General features: G+C 39.8%; 1 protein-coding gene across 4 annotated transcripts in view; it reads right to left on the bottom strand.

Annotated features, from left to right (window-relative positions):
* Positions 1-3,664: 3,664 nt before the first annotated feature.
* The window catches only part of Col12a1 (collagen type XII alpha 1 chain), a 124,160-nt gene continuing 103,974 nt past the window's right edge, over positions 3,665-23,850 (bottom strand). For 3 of the 4 annotated variants that reach the window (XM_004660403.2, XM_045161057.1, XM_045161055.1), the window contains 12 exons: positions 20,762-20,815; positions 19,976-20,071; positions 17,404-17,457; positions 16,989-17,042; positions 13,276-13,329; positions 11,606-11,677; positions 9,841-9,876; positions 9,663-9,729; positions 8,393-8,581; positions 7,164-7,232; positions 6,588-6,758; positions 3,665-4,441 (listed from right to left, as the gene is read on the bottom strand). In XM_004660403.2, the coding sequence (XP_004660460.1) occupies positions 4,272-4,441; positions 6,588-6,758; positions 7,164-7,232; positions 8,393-8,581; positions 9,663-9,729; positions 9,841-9,876; positions 11,606-11,677; positions 13,276-13,329; positions 16,989-17,042; positions 17,404-17,457; positions 19,976-20,071; positions 20,762-20,815 (1,086 nt within the window). In that variant the 3' untranslated portion in view covers positions 3,665-4,271. Of the gene's footprint in view, positions 4,442-5,177; positions 5,574-6,587; positions 6,759-7,163; positions 7,233-8,392; positions 8,582-9,662; positions 9,730-9,840; positions 9,877-11,605; positions 11,678-13,275; positions 13,330-16,988; positions 17,043-17,403; positions 17,458-19,975; positions 20,072-20,761; positions 20,816-23,850 lie in introns of those variants that run through there. The other variant, XM_045161056.1, reaches the window with a different exon arrangement.

Genomic DNA, 23,850 nt, shown 5'->3' with positions numbered 1-23,850 from the left:
TTTTGACAAATTTCCTCTGAAAATGAGTTGTTTTATGTCTGTCTTTTACACCTGAAGTTGATTCTAATAGAAGTGCTAAGCTTGAGGCTGCTGGTAAAACATGGAGTTATATACACTTGGGTATGGATATGGAACTGAGAAAGAGTTGGCAACAGGTCATTCTCAGAAAGGAAGTTTCCCCCAATCTCCTTCAGTAGTCTGATGTAGATTAAAAGGTTAAAAAGTTTTTGCTTCAGTAGATGTTCATATCTGAATCACAGGTTCATATTTAAAATAAAAGAGTAATCTCAGCGACTCTTATTTAGTGAGTTGTATAGATTTGTACAGCACATAGACTACATGAGGACTGGTGAGTTAAAGCCCTTTCATTATAAAAATTATAACTAAAAACACATGTGAAAGGATCACATCTGCCCAATATAGTGCAAGGGATGTAATGGATAGTAAATATTTAGGAAAAATCACATAGACCTCATTGGTATATAAAATAAGGTATGAGCTTGAGAAACTGTGCAGACAGCATGATTTTTTATAGACCAGAACAAAGGATCACATCCTTGAGAAAGTAAAATGTGCAGCTTATCATTTTACTTGCTCAAGTGCTCATTTTGTAATGTGAAACATCCTATGAGAAATGTTCAGAAACTAGTGTCTATACAGACGCTATTTGTAAATCTTAAAACTTTTCCTACCATGTACTTCATTAGGAACAATAACCTCTCCCCTTAGTAATTTTAGGTTATATTATAAAAACAGTGCTGGGAATGGTGGCACACGCCTTTAATCCCAGCACTCGGGAGGAAGAGGTAGGAGGATCGCCATGAGTTCAAGGCCACCCTGAGACTCCATAGTGAACTCCAAATCAGCCTGAGCTACAGTGAAACCCTGCCTCAAAAAACAAAAAAACAAAAAACAAAAACAAAAAACAGAGACTCACCTTCAAATATATAATAAATATGGGCTGGAAAGATGGCTCAGCAGTTAAGGCTCTTGCCTTCAAAGCTTGGTGGCTGGGATTGATTCCCAGTACCCATGTAAAGCCAGATGTACAAAGTAGAACATGCAATAGCCAGGGCCCTGGCACATCCTTTCTTTCTTTCTTTCTTTCTTTCTTTCTTTCTTTCTTTCTTTCTTTTTCTTTTCTTTTTTTTTTTTTGTGGTTTTTCGAGGTAGGGTCTCACTCTAGCCCAGGCTGACCTGGAATTCACTATGAAGTCTCAGGGTGGCCTTGAACTCACAGCGATCCTCCTAGCTCTACCTCCCAAGTGCTGGGATTAAAGGTGTGCTTCACCACGCCTGGCTAAAATATGCATTCTTTCTATCTGACCCTCTTTATCTCTCTCTCCTTGCAAAATACATAAATAAAAATAAATAAATAAAGTCAAATAATAAATCTGTCCTAATGTTTCCATGTAGAAAAAAAAAGCTAGAAAAATTCTATCAAACTGTACTTAATTCCCTTCAAAGACAGTTTAAATACATAAATCAACACCTTCATATTTAAATTTCTGGGATTTTAGCAGTATATACACTCAGACTATCTGGACTCCAAAGTGTCTCCAAAATTTCCAAAGTTCTCTAAAGTTTCTTAAGTATGTGCACAAGCAATAAACAATTTAATATAGAATTCGGCAAACATAATTAGGACATAATTAAAATAAAGATAGCATGTATCAGCATAGCATCTGGTTAGGAATGGTTTGTCCCTAGTACTTTCTTTCAGCACCAAGTAGAAGGTAGTGAAACATTGTGCTGTCAACAAGAATGAAAACTCTCTGGCCAATCATTCCTTTGTGCCTCACTCAAATCCATGTGGCTCTGTGACCCTGTTGACTCAGTGACATGAGAACCCACCTTTAGACTCCCAACACAAGGCTCTTGATCAAGGAACATCAAAAATCTAAGTTAATCAGAAACTAATAAAAATACATTGAAATTGCAAAGTTCCTGCTCTCAGTGGGTAAGACCACTTGCTGTGCAGGCATGAGGACCTGAAGTAAATACCCAGCACCCACATACAAAGCTGGATATGGTTTTACATGCTTGTAACCCCAGGGCTGTGGCGAGTAGACAATGGCTAGGGTTCCCTGGTCAGCCAGCCTGACCCAAAACAGCAGCTCCAGGTTCAGTAAAAGACTCAGTTTCAAGGAAACAAGTGGAAGAATGATAGAGGAGGACACATGGTTTGAGACCCACATATCTACACACACCATACATGTATATACATGTGTACAAACAACACACATGCACACACTACACACATACACAAACCACACACATGCACACACACCACACATGTACATATAAATGTGTGCATATACCACACATGTGTACCTGCTCATATGCCACACATATGTACATACATCACACACAGCACACCATATCACACTCAACACACAAACAAAAAAAGGAAGAAAAGTCCTTCCTAGGGAGTAAGTGCTTAGGTGTGGAGAGGAGCGTGACAGGTGGAGGCTCAGTTGCCTCTGACAGTAGTGACCAAAGTGTATGTTTTCCTTCAATGCAGGTTTGGATTAGTGTAACCCCAGTGATATCATCTGGCTTGAAACTGTATGTGAGAAGTTGAGAATTACAGTTGAATACTATGAATTAGTAATCTGCTCAAAGCCTCTAAGTGTCATGTATTATTGTACCATCTATGCCTTTTAATCTCATTCAGCAAGGAGTATTGAATTCCCACTTTCTCTGTGCAAAGCTTTTCATCTCTATCTCTCTCTTCAATTGATGTTGGTTTTTTCAAACCAACATGCATATTGTTTTCTTGGATATTTAGAATACTTTATTGCATTTTTTAATTTATTTGACAGAGAAAGAGGGAAAGAGAGAGAGAATGGGTCCACCAGGGCATCCAGCAACTGCAAACGAACTCTAGATGCATGTGCCCCCTTGTGCATCTGTCTTCCCTGGGTCATGGAGAATCGAACTGGTATCCTTTGGCTTTGCCTTAATGAGTAAGCCATCCCTCCAACCCCATTTATAATATTTTTTGTTTTATTTTTATTTATCTGAGAGAGAAAGAGTGAGTGTGTGAGAGAGAGAGGGAGGATGGGCGTGCCAGGGCTGCCAGCCACTGCAAACGAACTCCAGACGCGTGCACCCCCTTGTGCATCTGGCTTACGTGGGTCCTGGGGAATCAAGCCTGGAACCAGGGTCCTTAGGCTTCACAGGTGAGCGATTAACCACTAAGCCATCTCTCCAGCCACCCAACCCCATTTAAAAATTTTATTTATTTGACAGAGAAAGAGATAGAGGAAGAGAGAAAGAGAGAATCTTTCATTGCATTTTTAAATGGAAAAGAAAGGCATATCTAGGTATAATTTCCATTTGTTTTTTTTTCCTTTTTGCAATTAAATTTTCTAGTGGTCGAAGTACAGTATAGGAAAGCAATTAAATGCATACAAATTTATGTAAATTATTTGGTTGTTTGTGGTCTCCTAGGACACCTAATTGTTTTCCCACGAACCCAAACGCTCTTGCCATTCAGTCTCTAAGACTTCACCATATCATTAAAACTTTAAAGTTATTTAGCATAATTCAACAGTATTAACAAGATGTGTAACTGTATCCAAGGTTATGAATTTGTTTGCTGTAACAACCCCTTGAGCAATCCAAAAGGCTCATCAAAGAAAAAAAAAAAAATGCCATGTCAAATTTTCAGTAGTTTTATTGAAAAATGCCTCTTTTGTTTCAGAAATAAATAATATAAGGCAGTGAAATTCACAATCTGCAGTTGAAATATAAAAGCAGCAATTCTATGTCCATAGTCTTGCAAATATTCTCCAATTGCTTTGATAACTAAGAAACATGGCGTTCTGAAAACGAATTCATTCTAAATATACAACACAGACATGCAATTCCATTTCTGCAGACTAGTCTGCAACTCGGCATAAATGCTAGTGTGTCTAAAACAAAGACGTGTAAGGCAATATGGACATGTATCCAGCTGATACTGTCACTTCAGCTAGGAAGCCTATGGTCTGGGGTGCTATGAGACAGGTAAGAGCCTCTGTGCCCCACAGTGCAGCAGAAGGTAAAAAGGGAAGATCAAACATTACAATGAAGCTGCCCTGTCCCTCCTTAGCGATTTTTGGGAGAGGGATCTCTTGATGTAACTGAATAATGAGAAAGATAACACATGGGCATGATCTCCCTGCTGCAGAGGGAGGGCGAGGATGCTGGAGCCAGACTCTGGGGCAACAGGGCATCTCCTGCCCTGGCTGACCTGTGGCGGGAAACCCTGAGCCTCCCCGGGTTCAGTGCCTCGGGCCAGGACTCAGGCCGCGCCGCCACCGCACAGGCTGAGGCTCTGCAGGCTGGTCGGCGCCGTAGTCGTCCTCGTAGTCCGCGGTCCGCTCGGGCTCCACCGGCACTATGAAGGGCTCTCGCTCGGGCAAGTAGGCCCCACCCTCGGGCACGTAAGGCTCTGTCCGATTCAACAGTACAGTTATGGCATGACGTGGAAGGCACACGCACAACAAAAGTTTAAGTCATCACCAATCGTAATCTCATAACCATAAATAGATAAGTTACAATGTTCTGATTGTTTCCATTTGCAGAGAGAATTTGGTGATCAACTACTGAAATGACACAAGGGTGGGGAGGAATGACCTTAGAAGATCCAGCACTACTTACAAACATTGCACAAATGCCTGGGTGGTTCAGTGCCTAGGCACAGAAGTGTAACCTCAGTGCCTCGGTAGAAATTGATCCCCAAGTAACTGTCATGGATCCAAACTCCCCAACTGAGAGGGATTTGGAAAGCTGAGCACCTGCGGAGTGGTATTGGTGCCTAGAAACTAAACTCCTGGATGAAAAGGAGCTATCACCCGATAATATACAGTACATGAAATTTCCTGCAGCACCCCTCACAGACTGAGTTACAGTTTGTGGGTAAAGAACACCAGTGGCTACAGCAAAACAGGAAGAAAAAAAAAGATGATTTTAAACTTTGGTTGAAAGTTGCATTAAAAAGTCCAAATGAGAGTATACGTACAAAGAAATACTGAGAAATCACAAGCCCTGAATAAGACACACTGCTCAAGGCAGGATGGGATTCCATTCCGTGTTATTCTGGCAGAGCAAACGGCCAAGCAGGTTTGATGCAGAAGCAGATTGTGGAGTTTAAAGAAATTTTAGTAGACAGGATCACATACAAATCATTTACAAGCCACAATTAGTTTATTATTTACATAGGACATTCTTTTCAACCAGGTTAATTGTTTTCCTTAACTTGCAGAATCTCTGGTTAGTTTTATCATGCACCGTTTCACCACTGAGGCGGCTCATGGCCATGGGTTTGGACTTCTTTAAAAAATGGTTTCTACATTATTATTGAAATGCATCAGGCTCAAACTGCTGCTTTGGTATCATTCAAGTTAGTATCAAGTCTCCTCCCGCCATAGGATGCCGACCCAGTTCGTTAACCATATATCTGGTGAGATTTCCATACAGACTCATTTCCTAATAAGCACGTGCGCAAACATCTCAGAAACAGGATTTTCATGTATTCAAACTGTAAGCAGCACTGGCGACTTAGAAAATGTGTTAGCCGGAACCTGAAATAGGTCAAAGACGATAGTTTTTAAAAATTGAATCACTATGCAAAAAAAAAAAATATATATATATATATACATATCCATCTACGTATGTATTGGTTAAAGCATATGTATGTATATATCCATATATTTTCAGTTATTCCCACGTGCCATGAGGCAGTGGAAGTCTAAATTTATTTTATAAAAACTTAAATAAGTTCATGAGTAGGTTGCATGAGAAATAGGAATTGAGACTATTATTTTGATCATATATAATTATACACATAAATATATAGATATATAGATATATACATATTCACATATTCAACTACTCATGCACTACTTGCAAGTAGCAAACCATATCAAATAGCAGCATCATTTTGAAACTTGCAAGATGCTCAAGGGTACACTAATGAAAAATCACCATTGACCACAGCATTACATCTTACATCCAGATCAACATACCTCCCTATGAACCTCGCACTCTCCAAAGTTGGACAGAAGAAGCTTCTGCCCTCTATGATTGTCAAACACTAGAATTTCATTAACAGCCACATAAAATATTAAGATTCAGGTTTAATAAGCAGTGGATAACATGGGACAAGGAATAGTTGTTAGCTGTCTGTACTGTGCTTCCAAATAGTTTACTTATAAATTAGATTCCCACAGTAATTTTCATATACCTTGACATTCTATAATTATATCAGAAAATTCCTGTTCCTTTAGATTAAAAAAAAAATAAGTTGACAACTTGTAGCATTCTTTGTACTCCCAAGAGAGTTATAGAGAGGTTTCTGGTGTGATTTGGTAAATGCAGTAATATGGAAAAAAATCACTATTTAAATCCTAGCAGTAACATGATATTTTAGAGTTTGTGAAATAAGACTACTATTACATAATCAAAGTATGGAAGAGGAAGAGTTGGTATCTTCTAGAAACCCTCAAATCCACCTTCCTACAATCCTAGGGCACTTCATCTCCATAAAGTTATTTTACTACAGGTGAATGTGGTTTCCTACAATGACAACAGCATACCTGGATAGCCTTGTCCATTATATGGGATGCTGGCACATTGGGATGAATCACAGTATCCAGGAGGGCCTGGAGGTCCTCGGACACCTGAGTTCCCAGGACGACCAGGAGGACCAGGAGGGCCTCTCGAACCTGTAGATCCTGGTGGACCGGTTCTGGATTCCCCTTGTGGACCTGTTGTGAATATTTTAAAAAGTCTATTTCTCCTCTTATTATATCTCTTCTTGCACTATCTTAAGTGGCCTCTCTCCTAGCTTGAGATTACATTATTCACTAGTATATATTTAGAATATTGTTTTCAGAAAGCCCCAATATGAACCAAAGTATAACAGAACTTTCTTGCCAATGACTCATGAAAAGTTAATGCCAAAAATCTGCTACTTTATCAAGTTGATTTAAGGCAAACTGATTTAGCAAAAATTCAGCTAAGCAAAAAGTATTAGTTAGTTCTCCTGATTGTTCCCCTGCATAGAAATAAGAGAACCAGAAGGAAAAGTTAATATATATGGCACAGAGACCTTCATGGGGCTTCTCTCAGAATTTCTACTCTTTACCTGTCTATTGTACTAGCCAACTTACCTGGTGGCCCAGGCAGCCCTCGGGGTCCTGGAGATCCAATTCCTCGTTCACCTTTCTCTCCAGGCAAACCTACAGAAGATGAGAAGAGGAAAGCATGGGGAAAAGTTATCTTCCTTTTTTATCTTCTTAAACAATAATATTCAATTCAAGTAATTCATTCCTTAGTGGACGGAAACAGAATCTATGGGGTTTTTTGTTTGTTTGTTTGTTTGTTTGTTTTGTTCTTTTGTGTTTTTTTTTTTTTTTTTACAAAAGTACACTTTTTAAGCCAAATTCTCTAGACTTTTGTGTAATTCCAGATCCATGGCCAAGAAACAAACAGAGCTAAAAGTTAGGAGGAAAATTCTTTGAAAAACTAAATATACCTAACATGTTGTCAACTACTAATTAAGAACAGAAATCTCAGGCTAGAGAGACGGCTTAGTGGCTAAGGCACTTGCCTCTAAAGCCAAGGGATCCAGGTTTGATTCCTCACTGCCTACATAAGCCAGACACACAAGGTGGTATATGCATCTGCAGTGGCTAGAGGCCCTGGTATGCCCATTCTTCTCTTCCTATCTGCCTGTCTTTCTATCTCTCTCTTTCAAATAAATAAATAAGCATTTTAAAGAACAAAAATCTTGAAGAAATATGTATCATCCTGACCATCAGAATTGTAGAATTATCTAAGTTTTTAAAGTGGACATCCAGTGTCCTGAAACATCTGGAATCAGAAAAATCATAGTTTTCTTTTTTTCCCTTCAATTTCACTTATCTACCATGAAATTAAAGTCAAACAAATATCCAGGAACAAGTGCAGGACCTTGGATGAAGGAACTGACGGAATCTGGATCTGAACCACCAGATGTTTCAAGCTGCACAGCTGCTGCTCGGCTCTTGCCATAGTCATGGCAATTAACAAGATGTGCTGCCTGATTTACTTGCCAAAACACCATATTTCTCATTAATGGCAACACACATCAAAAAACCACAGGATCTCTAGTGGTATCTGCTGAGTGGGGAAAAATACATTTCTAAGACTCTGATCTCTAAGATATAGAGCTACAGAGCCTGCAAGTTGCCTCAGAGAGGAGGAGGGGTGCTCACAGACAGCTCTCCTGGATGGGCGAAATACAATGAACATGAGTGTGGTCACCCAATTCCTGGCTCTCAGATATTTGCAACCTCACTCTGCTCCTACATGAACAAAACCCTTCCTTATGTCTAATGTAGTGGGCAAAAAGACCTACCTCGTTCACCAGGGGGTCCCTGTATCCCTGGAGTGCCAGGGAAACCTGGTCGTCCCCCAGGCCCAGGTTCTCCTCTGGCTCCTGCGCTGCCAGGGGGTCCTGGAGGGCCCGGGGGACCAGGCTGGTTGCGATTGGAGTGGTAATCATTTGGAATCTGATTCAGCATCTGGTTGAATCTGCTCATCTGACCTGTAAATAGAAACAAGATTTGTGAGTGAGCCCAGGAAGGCAGGCTGCTTTCTGTTAGCATCCAGGGTCACCCATCTCCAGCCCTCTTCCCTCCAGGAAGCCCAGAAAGGGAGAACTGCTTTCTTTCAGCATACAGAATCACCCATCTCTAACTCTCTTCCCTTCAGAAAATCCTATAAATTTAGTAACTAACAATTAGAACAAGACACCCCAGCTACCCAATACAAAATGATCCCCCAACAACAGTCATTTCACAAAGTGTTGAACTTGAACCACGGGCATTACCATGAACATGAGAGTCTCATGAAGAGTTAATGTGGCTCGGAAATGATCTGCAGGTAGGTTAGAAATTGTATGGTTTTTATATGTACCTAAAGCATCAGTGCTCAGGTTGTCTTGCAAATGGGAATTGCCTATGGAGTATACTAAAAATATATGTGCATGGGCCTCATTTCCAAAGAAAATTCACTAGGTGAAAGCATAGCCAAGGAATTTATTTCTAATAGACAACCTAAGTAAGTTTTAGAAAGTGTTCTTTGAGATCATACTTTGATGGACATAGATTGAAACTTCCACAAGGGGAACCCTGAGTTCAAGACTTGTATGCACTGCCCTTAGGCACTGACTTTATTAGTTACTAGGCTATGTGGAATACAAAGTGTCTTTGAAAAATAGAGTCAAGAAAAGGGTCTCCACCAAAATTGATTTTCTCTGATCAAATTACCTTTGTGGAATTCCTTCCCTAAGACATAGAATAACTTAAAGACTATAACCTGAAGCCTCCACTATCCTAATACAAAGTTTGCTGCTTCCACATACACCCTAATGAGGCTCACTAAAAATCCCTGTATGTAAAGCGAATATTATGTTTTATCAGACACCATATATAAATAAGTCTATTATATTTGCTTTGGGTACATTTTCCCTTAATGATGATCTTTAAAATAGCTTTATATAATAATATATAGAACCATGACTATAAAAAAACAAGAGCTCATTGAAGATGAAATTGGAACTTACCTCTCATCAAAACTGCATTTTTCTGCAATGAATATAAAAATCACATAGTAAAAACAATTACCACTTATCAGTTGTTCACAGACTTGTCTTGCAACTGCTCGCATCATGTTCTGGGAAGCGATGTCTCCCTTGTTAATTAAATCAAGAAGTTCATTAATATGTTATTTCTAGCACTTCAGACTTCAATATTGAATACAGAAAATAAAATGGAAGTCAAAAAAATTTTAAGAAATACATACCCTATCACCTTTTTCTCCTTTTAACCCAGATTGACCCTGAAACACAAGAATTCCATACATTAGAAACTGGAAAGATGGTTTAATTATGAATAGGTATTATGATGGAGAACAGACTCTGTCATCTGATGGACCAGCAAAAATGACGCATCATGTATCACACATTCACCATACACATACAAATGCTCTTCTGTAAAAATGAATATAATCTAATCTCAGTTTTTCTCTGACTTTTATCTCTCTCTCTAACATGTGCCTTCCAAAGGAGTGCTCAGACATGAGTTTTATAATCACAATGATAAAGCTATGCACCACTCACAATGAAGGCTTGGGACAGAAAGACATGCCAGGACTTCCCTTGAGCTCTCCATCCTCATGGCTCCTTAATGCAAGCAGCTCCCTCCATTCAGTCCCCCCAAGGACCAGAAATCCTTTTGTCTGGCTGAGCATGCACCTCAGATTTTCCCAGTGCATCTTTATGCATTGCACAGAAAGGAAATGAGGCATTTCTCTTTCTAAGTAACTCACTCACTCACTTCAAATGGTCTCACATCCAAACACTACCACGACATGAGATCCTTAGAATGCAGGAACTTTATGTCTGTAGTGATACAGGTTCAAGCTGCCATCTGTTATCATAGATCCAAGCCACAAACAAATCTCCAGAAAATGTCTTCTTACCATCTCCATGAAACCCACTGTTATCCAAACCAAGACTTACTTTGATTATCCCAATATCTGCTAACTGGTCTCCTTGCTTCCCATTTTTATCCCTTGATAGTCTATTCCCCACGTAGATTCCAGAATGGTATGTTTAAGAAAAAAATTAGACTAATACACTTCTAAATTTTGAGAGATGAGAGCCAAATAATGTTTTTAGATAAAAACTTGAATTTGGCTTTCTCTTTATTAAAGTATTGATTTTTGTGGAAATACTAATCTTGATTGAAGTTCTGTGAAAATTTCAATGATTTTTTTTTTACATTTCTTACTATTTTAAGATTGTTCTAATGTGCCTTATATATTTTTTCATTGTTATGAAATGATTTATAGAATTCATCTTTGTGAGAGGTCATATTTCAAGTAAAAACAATAGAAATTTCTTTCAGGTTTCTGGCTGCATGGATTACACAGGCAATATTCTAATGTGACAAACACAAAGTAAAGCATTAAAAGGATTGTGACTCAACTGTCATTAGAAACACTTGTGGACACTTTAGTTATTGGTGCTGTGTATTGGACTAGGGGCTCTGCACATGTTGAGCAAGGATTTCTTCCACTGAGCTATACATGCCCCAGCCCAGCAAACATTTCTACTTTTGGACTGGTAGTCCAGCATCTCCAGCTAAAGACTAGAGAGCAAATGGTGCAGCTGAGCAGTGCTGCGGAAGGGTTAACCACCACAAACCAAGCCCAGAGGACCTACTGCTGATCGTGTATTTTCCTGTCTCCAACAGCACACCATTTCTAAATATAAAGAACCATTTTGCTGACCCAGCTCTGAGTGTTTATACAGTGAAGAAATATGTGTCTTGGCTCATAATCCCTTTCTCCTTTTAAAGAAACCCAATAACCACAATTTCCACCCCAGAATATTACAGAAATCCAGGGGGGAAAAAATCCTGAAGAGCTCCTCAAATCCATGGGTTTAGTATTGTTTCAGCAAATGCTTCAAAATATGTTTACAGCAGAGATAACCTAAATGAGCCCAGGCCTCAGGGTGCTCCCGACCCACTGCCCAGGGATATGAAGCCAGCCATGTACTTACTGGTCTGCCGTGGTCTCCGGGCTTTCCGGGCTTCCCGCTTGGCCCTGTGACTCCTGGAGAGCCTGGGCTTCCCTATGACACAGGCCAAGAAAGGGAATTTTAAGACAAAGACAAAATCCTGGCACAGTAAGCCAGAGGACTGCAGCCCAGCTCAAAAGCTTTGAAAAGAAACAGCAGGGAAGAGGCACACCAAATTTTAAGGTAACATGGGGGGGGGGGGGAATTCTTGAAAATTGCAGCTCAAGTATTATGGACAATCCAATTTTAAAATATATCTCAAGGCCACTTGAAAAATATATGGCATATATAATCTGTTTTAAAATTTACAGACTACAATCCCAGTAAATTTGTCACCAAGTATATTTACAGAAAACAATTCCTATGTTTTATTTTATCCCCACTACAAAATCAGGAAAATTCCAAAATACAGGGATTGGGACGTTGGCTGGAGAGGAAGACCATGGTCAGTGCTGTACTGCAGCCCTGGGCAGCCTTTGGTGTCGGCTGACAATGCACTAGGTCTAGAAGTCTACTTCTTCCTTGGGGACATTCCCTACATTCTTAATCTCTGCTATCATATCCCAATCATCCCACCAAAACCATGAGAATTTCTACCTGTTGCTTTTAAGTCACCTTCCAGCCCTTTTAGCATCTATTTAGTAAAATAATTATACTGTATAACATCTAAAACATAATGTTCTTAAGCCTATAATTTCCTTAAAATTATGTGATCAGATTTTGTATAACAGTTCTCTATGAATAATGCAACTTTTAAGCTGCAGAGTAAAAACTTAAAATAAATTAAATTTGATATTTATTCAAACCTCCCTTACCTAAAAACATACATTTTAAATATAAATAATAAAAGTCAATCTAGCATATGTTCTGGAGTCTTCACTTCCTGACATGCACACAATAATTGTGATCACACCTGCATGCAGTCCCACTGTGGCTAGTTTCAGTATTTTCTCCTCGAGTCTTAATGAGAAGACCCTGTGTTTCAGATGTGGATGAAACTTACTTCTTCAGAATGATGGATGGTTGTTCATTAATAATGTGCTTAACATTCAAATTTCATAGGCCTCAGACTCTTTTCTTTAATCTTTTGTTTGTTTTTATTTATTTATTTGAGAGCAACAGAGAGAGAAAGAGGTAGAGAGAGAGAGAATGAGCGCACCAGGGCCTCCAGCCACTGCAAACGAACTCCAGACGAGTGCGCCCCCTTATGCATCTAGCTAACATGGGTCCTGGGGAATCGAGCCTCAAACCGGGGTCCTTAGGCTTCACAGGCAAGCACTTAACCACTAAGCCATCTCTCCAGCCCTAGGCCTCAGATTCTTAATACTCTAAACACTGAGGTCATCAGACCTAACCACTCAATGTGAGGAAGAAGGAGATATAGCACTATCCAGTCAGTGGCCAAGCTGGTCTGAGAAGTTTCCTTTTTCTAAACATAACATGTTATCCAACAATAAGGATATAAGGACTCTGTATTTTGACACATCTGTTTACCTGAGCATATCTTTATTCAGGAAAGCAAAAGAGTACACCACAGCACAGATGGAGGATGACTCCAGTCAGATTCCCTGTTCTTCTCTAGTAAAATGAAAGCAGAGGAAAGTGGAGCCAGAGAACAGGGAACAGAGCAACACGACCTATTTAGTTCTTACCGGAGGCCCTGGTGGTCCTCTGGGTCCCATGGCACCATCTTTCCCAGTGAAGCCCTGTTGTAAGAATGAAATGAATTACAAGTTAGGCTGGGAATGAATAAGTGGAAAGGTGCTAAAGATTGCTAAGGGTAACTGGTCATAAGAAAGATTTAGCACAATTTGTTGTTCAGCAGGTATGCTTTCAATACAAAGACAAACAGACCAAGGCATAACTTCAGTTTTCATGTTCATTGATTGGCATGCTATTAGCCAAATCATTGTAGGTGTCAAACCAATCTTTTCCAAGAAAGGTTCCTTCTCTGGAGATCCTGGGTTTAGCTTATATGAGAGTATAAAAAAGGATCAAGAAAGATGGACCCTTTCTAGCAGTCAATGTCCACAAAAACAGCACAGGAAGGGTCACAGTAGGACAAAGGGATGCTGTGGTGAAAGCCAGTACTGTGACAGAGTATGAAAAGGAGATCGTCTCACTAGGCAAGGGCAGGACAGTTGGTCCCCTCTCCTGTTGAAAGCCTTTCCAGCCCCCAAAGAGGTAAAGCTATCTTAATTGCCCTACATGCAAGGGAAGGAAGGCTTCCATCCTCAGAATGAGCATTCGAGTTTCTGGCAGGCAGAGCTGCATCAGTGTGGGAGACGAAGAGAGGGGGAGCAGCCCCCTCCAGGATTGGCTCTGGTTTTCTGCGTACACATTAAAGTGCAGTTCCTCTAAAGACTTCTGCCTGGAATGAGTCACCTGCTTCTGTCACCTTTCATTCTCTGAAGTCCAGCTAAAGTCAGGTTACTGTTTATGATTGCTGCACTTCTCTCTCAGAAAAGATTTTTTGCCCCATTTTCTGGTGAGATTAAGAACCAGGCACACTGACTCACACCCATAAACCCAACACCTGGGAGGCTGGCACAGGAGGGTCACTTGAGTTCAAGGCAAGACTAAGCTACAGAGACCCTAACTCAAACGACAACAACAAAAGAATGATCATTTTCTCTATATTCTTGGATTCTGATAAAAACATCATTATTTGATCCCTACCTGCTTTAAGTATCCACACTTCTTAGTATTCCAATTGATTTTACAATAGTAGATGTTGAAATTCTTTCTTTTTCTTTTTCTTTTCTTTTCTTTTTTTCTTTTTTTTTTTTTTGTTTTGTTTTTTAGTTTTTTGAAGTAGGGTCTCACTCTAGCCCAGGCTGACTTGGAATTCACCATGGAGTCTCAGGGTGGCCTCAAACTCATGGCAATCCTCCTACCTCTACCTCACGCGTGCTAGGATTAAAGGCATGTACCACCACACCCAGCTTGACATTGTTTCTTTTAAATTGGTTATATCCTGACACCCACTCTCCCAAAAAAAATATTTTCAGAAAGTTATAGGGATAACATTTCAGACTATTTTCTGAAAGAGCAAGGCCTGTTAATACAAAACAGACCCAAGTCCATCTGATACAACATCAACATTCCTTCTAGGAGCCACTTAAGAAGCAAAAGCATTCCAGTAGTACTGCTGGGGCTGTTTGGATGGCATTTCTCCCATTTACATGTCTCCAGAGGATACACAGTGCACTCTTTTTCATTTTTTAAGTAAGTATCATATTTTAATAATTTTCTTGCCATTCTAGGGACATTCTGATCTACTGTCTTTGTGAAGACACATGTCTAGGTTGGGATTAATATTTTATTATGATATCCCCAGTTGGGTGACCCACTTGCAGACCACTGTGGCTGTTTTACTTCATTCTCATTTCTTGTTGCACACTGCAGCTAGTATTGCTATGTCCACCCACGTGAAGGTGGCAGGGGAGATTGGAGATCTTCACACATGCATGCACATGGATTTTCTGCTGCTCTGCCTTTTAAAAATCATCTCTGATAACCCATTGATCCTGCTCCCTCCCATGTGAACCTTGCTTGCTTCTCATTTCCATGTCTTAGTTCACAATTCTTTTCTTCTCTTTTTATTTTTAAACCAAGATCCTCATAAGCACAATCTCTCACTTTGCAAAATCCCTGCAAATGTGCCCGCTCCTTTTACACTGAGTGCTAGCTTTCTAAGCAGTAGGCAGCTTTGCAAGACTGGAAATTTCTCCTTGTCTTCATCCCAGGAGACTTGAGGGTTTTGCCACAAAGTTGGGCACAGCTTAGAGTTTGAGAGTGGAAAAGCACAGTCCTTCCCAGTGCCTTGCTCTCCATGGAGTGGTGGCTGTGGCTGGCTCAGTGCCACTTGCTGAGAAGTCTGTGTCAGGACTCCACCCTGTGTGCATAAAGCCAGTACTGGGGCGGGTGTGGTGTATGTGAGCCTGCAGGAATAACTGCAGCAATTAGCCCCTCATCACTTCTCAGATGTAATATTTTTAGTTCTGTTTTCTAATTGAAAAGACCAAATTGTAACCTTTGTCTTCTCACTTTGTTCTTCACTGTACAATAAAATTTTTTAAAGTCTGAAATATGAATCTTATATAAGGTGAAAGAATACCTATCAGTAACATCCAAGTTTCTTGTTTTAGAAATTGTGTTTTGGGGGACTGGAGAAATGGCATAGTAGGTAAGGTGCATGCCTGCAAAGCCTAAGTACCCAGGTTTGATTCTCCAGGTCCCATGTAAGCCAGATGCACAAGGAGGCTCATGCGTCCAGAGTTTGTTTACAGTGGCTAGAGGCCCTACCATGCCCATTCTCTCTGTCTCTCTGTCTCTCTCTGTCTCTCTGTCTCTCTGTCTCTCTCTCTCTCTGCCTCTCCCCTTCCCTCTCTGTTTCTAATAAATAAATTTTTTTAAATCTTTAAAACAAGAAATTGTATTATTTTTCCTTTGACATCTATCTTCCTCTCACCTTTAAATTTGAAGGCAGTCATGGAAATAAATTCAGTGGCATATCACTCACTATTGTGCATATATATTGTGGCAAACTTTTGTTGCCTGTGAATGACCCCCATTCTGCCCAGTGGTTTCTTGCCTGTATGGATGTTCACAGTCAACATGCTTAATGGCAGCTGACACAGAGCTGACCCTTTCAGAGATGCTCTTAACCATATTTTATTCGATTGGTCAGATATAAATTGCTTCTTAGACTGCCTTATAAACCCTAGACTACTGAAGAGACATTCGCATCTCTATAGTCTTCTTTCTAAAGCACTCTGAACCACAGGCATCCCTAAGGTTGGTGAATGAGCACTGAGGTCATATGCATGAAGCTTCTTATTTATTTTTCCTAGAAAAGACTAGGTTCCTTACCCTGATGTCATCCTGAGTCAAGGATGAACCTGAACACTGCCATAAATGCACAAGGTTCCTATTCAATGCCAATGGTGTAGAGAAGAGGTCCTGACTTCATAGAAAATGCCATGAAAGTCTAGGATACTTCCAAATTACATAAAATCTCTGCATAATACTCAAAACGTAGTATTTAAAACAATTTTCTTGGTCTCCTGAATCTTTATCTACTCAGCCAAGATTCATTTACTGAAGTCTAAAGATAACAAAAACTTTAAATTCTCGAAATCAAAATTTCAAAGACACCCCTAAAATCCCACCAGTTTGTTTCATAGAACTCAAGACTGATCTGATGTTGGATGATTTACTGATACTTGCCTTGAATCCTTCCACAAGGTATGTAAACTCCACAATTTCTACTATGTGAACTGGATTGTGGACAATTTTTAACCAGTGGGAAATACTGTGATATCATTTCCAGCATCATTCCAGCCTTCCCTAGAGAACTTACTCTGTCTCCTGGAGGTCCCATTGGTCCTGGTGGGCCAGGCAATCCTGGGGTTCCCTACACAGACAGAAGCAAGCAAGCATTACATTCTGTAATATATTTCCTGTGTGGGGAAGGATTCTTGTTATTCTCCAAAATGTTTTCATAAAACCAAGGTCTAGGGACTCTGGAAAGAAAGAGGAAACCAGGCATATAAACAGAACCATGCATACAGATGTTTGGTCAGTGAGTCACTATCTGAACTGAGTAGCAGAATCCTGAAGACTGAGAAGAAGATACAATATAGGAGTCACATACAGCACATTTCTGAGCTTAGGCTTGGCTACTTAACCTTGATTCACTTTTTGAATCACTACAAAGACAACTTTGCAAACTGCACATGACAGATAGGAAAAAGCAACATTCAAGAACAACTCACCGAACGGCCCGGGAGTCCTGGCTCTCCTGCATCCCCTTTCATTCCCTGGCGACCCTAGGAGAGGCAATGGGAAAGCAGTCCTCAAACACTGTCCAGATTAAATTAAAGAGGAAGAAATCAGGCTCTGATAAAATCTTCTTCACTTTATAACTGAATGTGAGCATCAGGAATGAGCATTTAAGAGTATTTTTGAGAGGAGATGAATAAACTGTTTTTAGAGAGCTTCTCACTTTTAAACTGTATCTACTTATATAGGGTAATTTAATATAATTATTGGCTAAGATGCCTACTTTGAAAGAATATTGTGATACATAAGTCATATACACATTTAATCTACACATTTAATGCAATCCCTATCAGAATTCCAAAAGCATTCTTCATGGAAATAGAAAAAACAATCCAAAAATTCATTTGGAATCACAAAAAACCTCGAATATCTAAAATAATACTGAGCAAGAAAAATAAGGCTGGTGGTATCACCATACCTGATTTTAACCTATACTACAGAGCCATAGTAACAAAAACAGCATGGTACTGGCACAAAAACAGACATATAGATCAGTGGAACAGAATAGAGGACCCAGATGTAAGCCCAAGTAGCAATAGCCACCGTTATTCTATAAAAATGCCCAAAATACTCATTGGAGAAAAGACAGCCTCTTCAGCAAATGGTGTTGGGAAAACTGGATATATATCTGCAGAAGGATGAAAATAGATTCTTCTCTCTTGCCATGCACAAGAATTAAGTCCAAATGGATTAAAGACCTTAACATCAGACCTGAAACTCTGAAACTGCTAGAGGAAAAAGTAGGGGAAACCCTTCAACATATTGGTATTGGCAAAGATTTTCTGAATATAACCCCAATTGCTCAGGCAATAAAACCACAGATTAATCACTGGGACCTTATGAAATTACAAAGATTTTGCACTGCAAAGGACACAGTGATAAAAGCAAAGAGGCAACCTACAGAATGGGAAAAAATCTTCACCAGCTGATAGAGGATTAATATCTAGGATATACAAAGAACTCAAAAAGTTAAATAATAAAGAAGCAAACAAGCCAATCAAAAAATGGGCTATGGAGCTAAATAGAGCATTCTCAAAGGAAGAAATACGAATGGCATATAAGCATCTAAAAAATGTTCTACATCACTAGTCATCAGGGAAATGCAGATTAAAACTACATTGAGCTTCCATCTCACTCCTGTCAGATTGGCCACCATCATGAAAACAAATGATCATAAATATTGGCGGGGATGTGGAAAAACAGGAACCCTTCTACACTGCTGGTGGGAATGCAATCAGGTCCAGCCATTGTGGAAATCAGTGTGGATGTTCCTAAAACAGCTAAAGATTGATCTACCATATGACCCAGCTATAGCACTCCTAGGCATATATTCGAAGGAATCATCTCATTTCCTTAGAAGTACGTGCTCAACCATGTTTATTGCTGCTCAATTTATAATAGCTGGGAAATGGAACCAGCCTAGATGTCCCTCAACTGATGAGTGGATAATGAAGATGTGGCACATTTATACAATGGAGTTCTACTCAGAGGTAAATAAATGTGAAGTTATGAAATTTGCAGAAAAATGGATGGACCTGGAATGGATTATACTAAGTGAGGTAACCCAGGCCCAGAAAGCCAAGTACCACATGTTCTCCCTCATACGTGGATCCTAGCTACAGATGACTGGGCTTCTGCGTGAGAAGGAAAATACTTAGTAGCAGAGGACAGTAAGTTAAAAAGGAGACATAAAGGGAAGAGAAAGGAAGGGAGGAGGGTACTTAATAGGTTGATATTGTATATATGTAAATACAATGATTGTGATGGAGAGGTAATATGATGGAGAATGGAATTTCAAAGGGGAAAGTGGGGGGGGGGGAGAGAGGTAATTAACATGGGAAATTTTTTTATAATCATGGAAAATGCTAATAAAATTTTTTTTAAAAAAAAGAAAATTTTAAGAGCCCAGTAGCAATAGTTTTCCTCTGCACTGATATCTATTCCATATACCATTTACATACCTAAACTAACATTCATCACCAGACATCATCTCAGTGACTACCTTGTTGAATTCTCTTGGAAGACAGTTGAATTTGGCAAAACATTAAAAATGTTCTAGTTAAGCCAACCTGGTGGCATAAGCCTGTAATTGGCTAACTCCACAATGCATGACCCATTTACATCAACAAGGAAGGTCCAATGGGAGGGGGTAGATCATGGATGAGCCTAAACAATGGTACCAAACTGCCTGTATTTGCTGAAAAGAAAACTAATAAATTAAATTAAAAGCAAAAAAAAAAAAGAAGAAGAAGAAGCTGAGGCAGGAGAATGCTAAGGTTGAGGCCTGTCTCGGTTGCAGAGTAAGCCCAAGGGCAACCTGAGTAACCTGTCCCAAAATAGAAGGTAAAAGGGCAGATTATGGGTGTAGTTCAGTAGTAGAAGACTTGCCTCACATACATAAGCTCTTGGCTCACTCCCTACCATCAAAGAGGAGTAACAGTATGTTTCTGTTCATGCACTATTAATCCAGAATATTCATTTATTGGATAAAGCCTTTGTCCTTACTTGTTCTCCTGGAATAGACAGTCCATTGGGTCCCTGGGGACCTGGAGGACCCTGCGGGCCTGGAGGACCTGTATCTCCACGGGGACCAGGAGGCCCCTAAAACATACAAGAGAGAGACAATCATAGGTCATGCAGCCCTCCAGGGCAGACAGTCAGAAGCTTGTCTTCATAACTCTCTGACATCAGCCAGTCAGTCTTTGCAACCATTTTAGAATATATGTCTACACAAGTATGTAATCATTCTTTCATGATCTTTTCTATATATTAAAAGAACAACTGGAATGTACAATAAATTTGCAAACATACTTAGTCTTGTTGGAAGGAGATTTTTAAGAATATTTTTACTTATTTATTTATTTGTTTGTTTATTCGAGAGAGAGAATGGGTATACAAGAGTCTCTTGCCACTGCAGGTGAACTCCAGATGCATGTGCCACTTTGTGGATCTGGCTTTACATGGGTACTGGGGTATCAAACTGGGGTCAGCAGGAGCAAGCGCCATTAACAGCTCAGCCAGAAATAGATTTTTAAAGTAAAATACATTGAATATAATACATTAATATTTTATAAATTCCATGATCTCAAAGCTCAAATTTCATTAGATTTATTCTACAACCATTTGCCCTGGTATCTGAAAACAAGGATAGACAGAGGTAATAACATAACCTGAGGTGCAGTAAACCAGAAGTAGCTTGCTCAAGGTCAAACACTCCCTTAAAAGGAATTGACATGACTAGACTTTAACACAATGATACACATTTTTGAAGGAGCTCTAAAGCATACTTACAATTGCCCCATTAATTCCTCTTTCACCTCTGGGACCTTTAGCACCAGGTCCTCCCTAAAACACATAGTAAGAACACAGTTTAGTATTACAATTGTTTCAAGAAGGAAACTATTTCCTAGAAGAATAAACACTTCCACAATGATCTGCAAAATGTTGAAGTCAAACTTTCATGCCATGGTTGAGATGTAGGTCACTGGTCGAGCACTTGCCTGGCATATACAAAAGCACGAGCTTTGAGCGCCAGTATCTCAAAAAGAAATAAATTCACGTCATGCAAATATACAGGAAAATAAATTTTCAAACCTTGGTATACTCTGTTTTATTTTTACATTCACAGCACTTAAAAAGAAATATATCGATTCTAGAGATTAGGCCTCTGTCAGTTGGATAACCTGTATATTTCCTAGAAGAATAAACACTTCCACAATGATTCCACCTTACCCCAATAAGGATAGCAAACATCAAAAAATCAAATGAAAATAAATGCCGGCGAGGATGTGGAGAAGCAAGAACACTCATTCACTGTTGGTGGGAATGTAGGATGGTACAACCACTTTGAAAAGCAATATGGAGACTCCTGAAAAAGCTGACTATAGAGATACCAACAGACCCAGTTATACCCTAACTGGGCATCTATCCTAAAACCTTCAAACCACAGACCAGAGAGATTTGCTCAACCATGTTTGTAGCAGTTCAATTCGTAATAGATAAAGCTAGAATCAACCCAGATGTCCATCACTAGAAGAATGGATAACTAAGATGTGGTATGTCTATATAATGGAATTCTATACAGCAGTAATAAAAAATGACACAATGAAATTTGAGGAAAAATGGTTTAACCTGGAACAGATCATTCTCAGTGAACTTACCCAATCACAGAAAAAAAATCGACATATAGTCTCACTCATCTACACCACCTAACCTGAATCCACCCAAGATACCTTACATACCCAGCAAGAACCTCATGTATTAGACACTAGGATGTATGGGGAAGGAGAAGAGGGCATCAAAGGGGTGGGAAACACTCATCTGGACCCAAACGGCAATGGTACCATAAAATTCTACTTCCCAAAGAACAGATAAAATGGCTGAACCTTCACTAGACCCTTACAGAAACACCTGAAACACAAGACACTGGAGAGGGTAGGATCAAGTCTAACCTAAATCTTCTACATCTTCCCTCCCTCCCTCTCCCCCTCCCCTCCATCTCTGTCTCCTCTCTAACTCTTGTATATTAGTTATTTTTTTCTTCATTTTCTTAGTAGGCACTGACCTATAACCCCCACTACCAGCATGGGGCTATCATCCACAATGAGCTTTTGATCAGAGAAACCTATAAGGTTTCCTAAATGAAAGACAGACTTCTGTCAGAGTACTTGATGACCCACTGAAGGTCAGTGGTAGGACCCTATTGCTGAAGACTCCATATGCAGCTGACACATAAAGTGGAATGGCATGGCTAGAAGCCAGGAGAGAGTCAGTCCCCAGATAGTCAGCGTGTCTAGTGCCATAAGGTGCTACATGGGCGACTGGGGGAAATGACCAATATCTGTCCAAGCAACTCACAGTCTAATCTACTTAGCAACAAATAACCTGGTGTGATGCCCACACAAGTGCAATAGTGGCACACAACCATGGTGGGGAACCAACTGCTCTTGATTTGGCTAACTGATCCCCTCAGTGGTATGGGACCCATAGCTGGAGCTGGGAAACAAGTCAGAACCATATCCATACACAAGCCCACTCTCCAATATCAAGCTACCATCAATCATGGGGTACAAGGGGGCCTACACCTATTAAACTCTCTATCAAAAAAGTAAGTGTTATCTCAATTTTCCGGGTGCTAACTTACTCTCCATTGGAGAATCTGCTTCTCTTTTTCAAATAAATGCAGATCCTAAGGAGAGAGCTGCCCCAACATACCTCAAAAGGGGCCCGACTGAAACTAAGGAAAACTGGCGAAACAAGCAAGGGTGCTGTTTTCCTGATGAACTGGATACCAGCACAAAGGGGAAGGAGACCAACACAGAGAAAAATCAACTCCTACCAAATCAGAGAGCCAGAGCCTCAGAGGCCCACAACACCTCAGCACTGAAGCAGACCAAAAATGAACCCAACATGGCTCAGGGAAATTTTGCATAAGAGGGGGCAGAAGGAATGTTAGAGTCACATGTTGGGTCAGGATATGCAGAGACATTTATCATACCGATAACTGTGGGCTAACTCCACAGTGCATGACCCATATACCTCAACAAGGAGGGGCCATTGGGAGGGGGTAAGTCATGGATGAGCCTACACAATGGTACCAAACTGCCTGTATTTGCTGAAAAGAAAACTAATAAATTAAATTTTTAAAAAATATGTCTTTGGGAATCAAGTGAATCATATTCTTCAAGGAAAATAATGACCAAACAGAAGTTTAATTCAAATCTTTCAGAACCTCAGAACAAGCACTGTTGTATCAGGAATTGAGAGACTACTTAACAAAGCAGAAACAAATGTGACAGTGATTTCAAATTGTTGTGTCTCACAACTTGAAAAGATCTGAAAAATGTCTGAATATCTAAGATACCATTTTATGAGTATAAAATGTCAGGTAAGTCTCCATTTTATGATGACATGTGAATATATGTATCTATCTTTCTTTCTTTTATTCTTTCTATCTATCTGCATATATATGCTGTTTTGTAGTCAACCTATAATTAATTTATATTGTTTGTCATGAGCCAAGTATATAAAGATTGGTGTTCTGATAGTCTTTGAATTGCTCTCATACCAATTATTTGTTTTACTTTTTAATTAGTTTATTTATGTGTGTGAGAAACAGGGAGAGGGAGAATTGGCATGCCAGGGCCTCTAGCCACTGCAAACAAACTCTAGACACATGCACCACTTTGTGCATCTGGCTTACATGGGTCCTGGGGAAGCAAACTGAGGTCCTTTGGCTTTGCAGTCAAGCACCTTAACCATGAAGTCATTTCTCCAGCCCCTATTTGTTCTCTTAAAAAGAAGCCAATGGAGTTGGAGTGATTCTTTCTTCAAATATGGCTCAGGTCATGTTCCACATTGACCAGTGAGAATTATCACTA

This window comes from Jaculus jaculus, chromosome 10, assembly GCF_020740685.1.
Source record: "Jaculus jaculus isolate mJacJac1 chromosome 10, mJacJac1.mat.Y.cur, whole genome shotgun sequence".
NCBI lineage: Eukaryota > Metazoa > Chordata > Mammalia > Rodentia > Dipodidae > Jaculus > Jaculus jaculus.
This window is presented reverse-complemented; position numbering and strand designations above follow the sequence as displayed.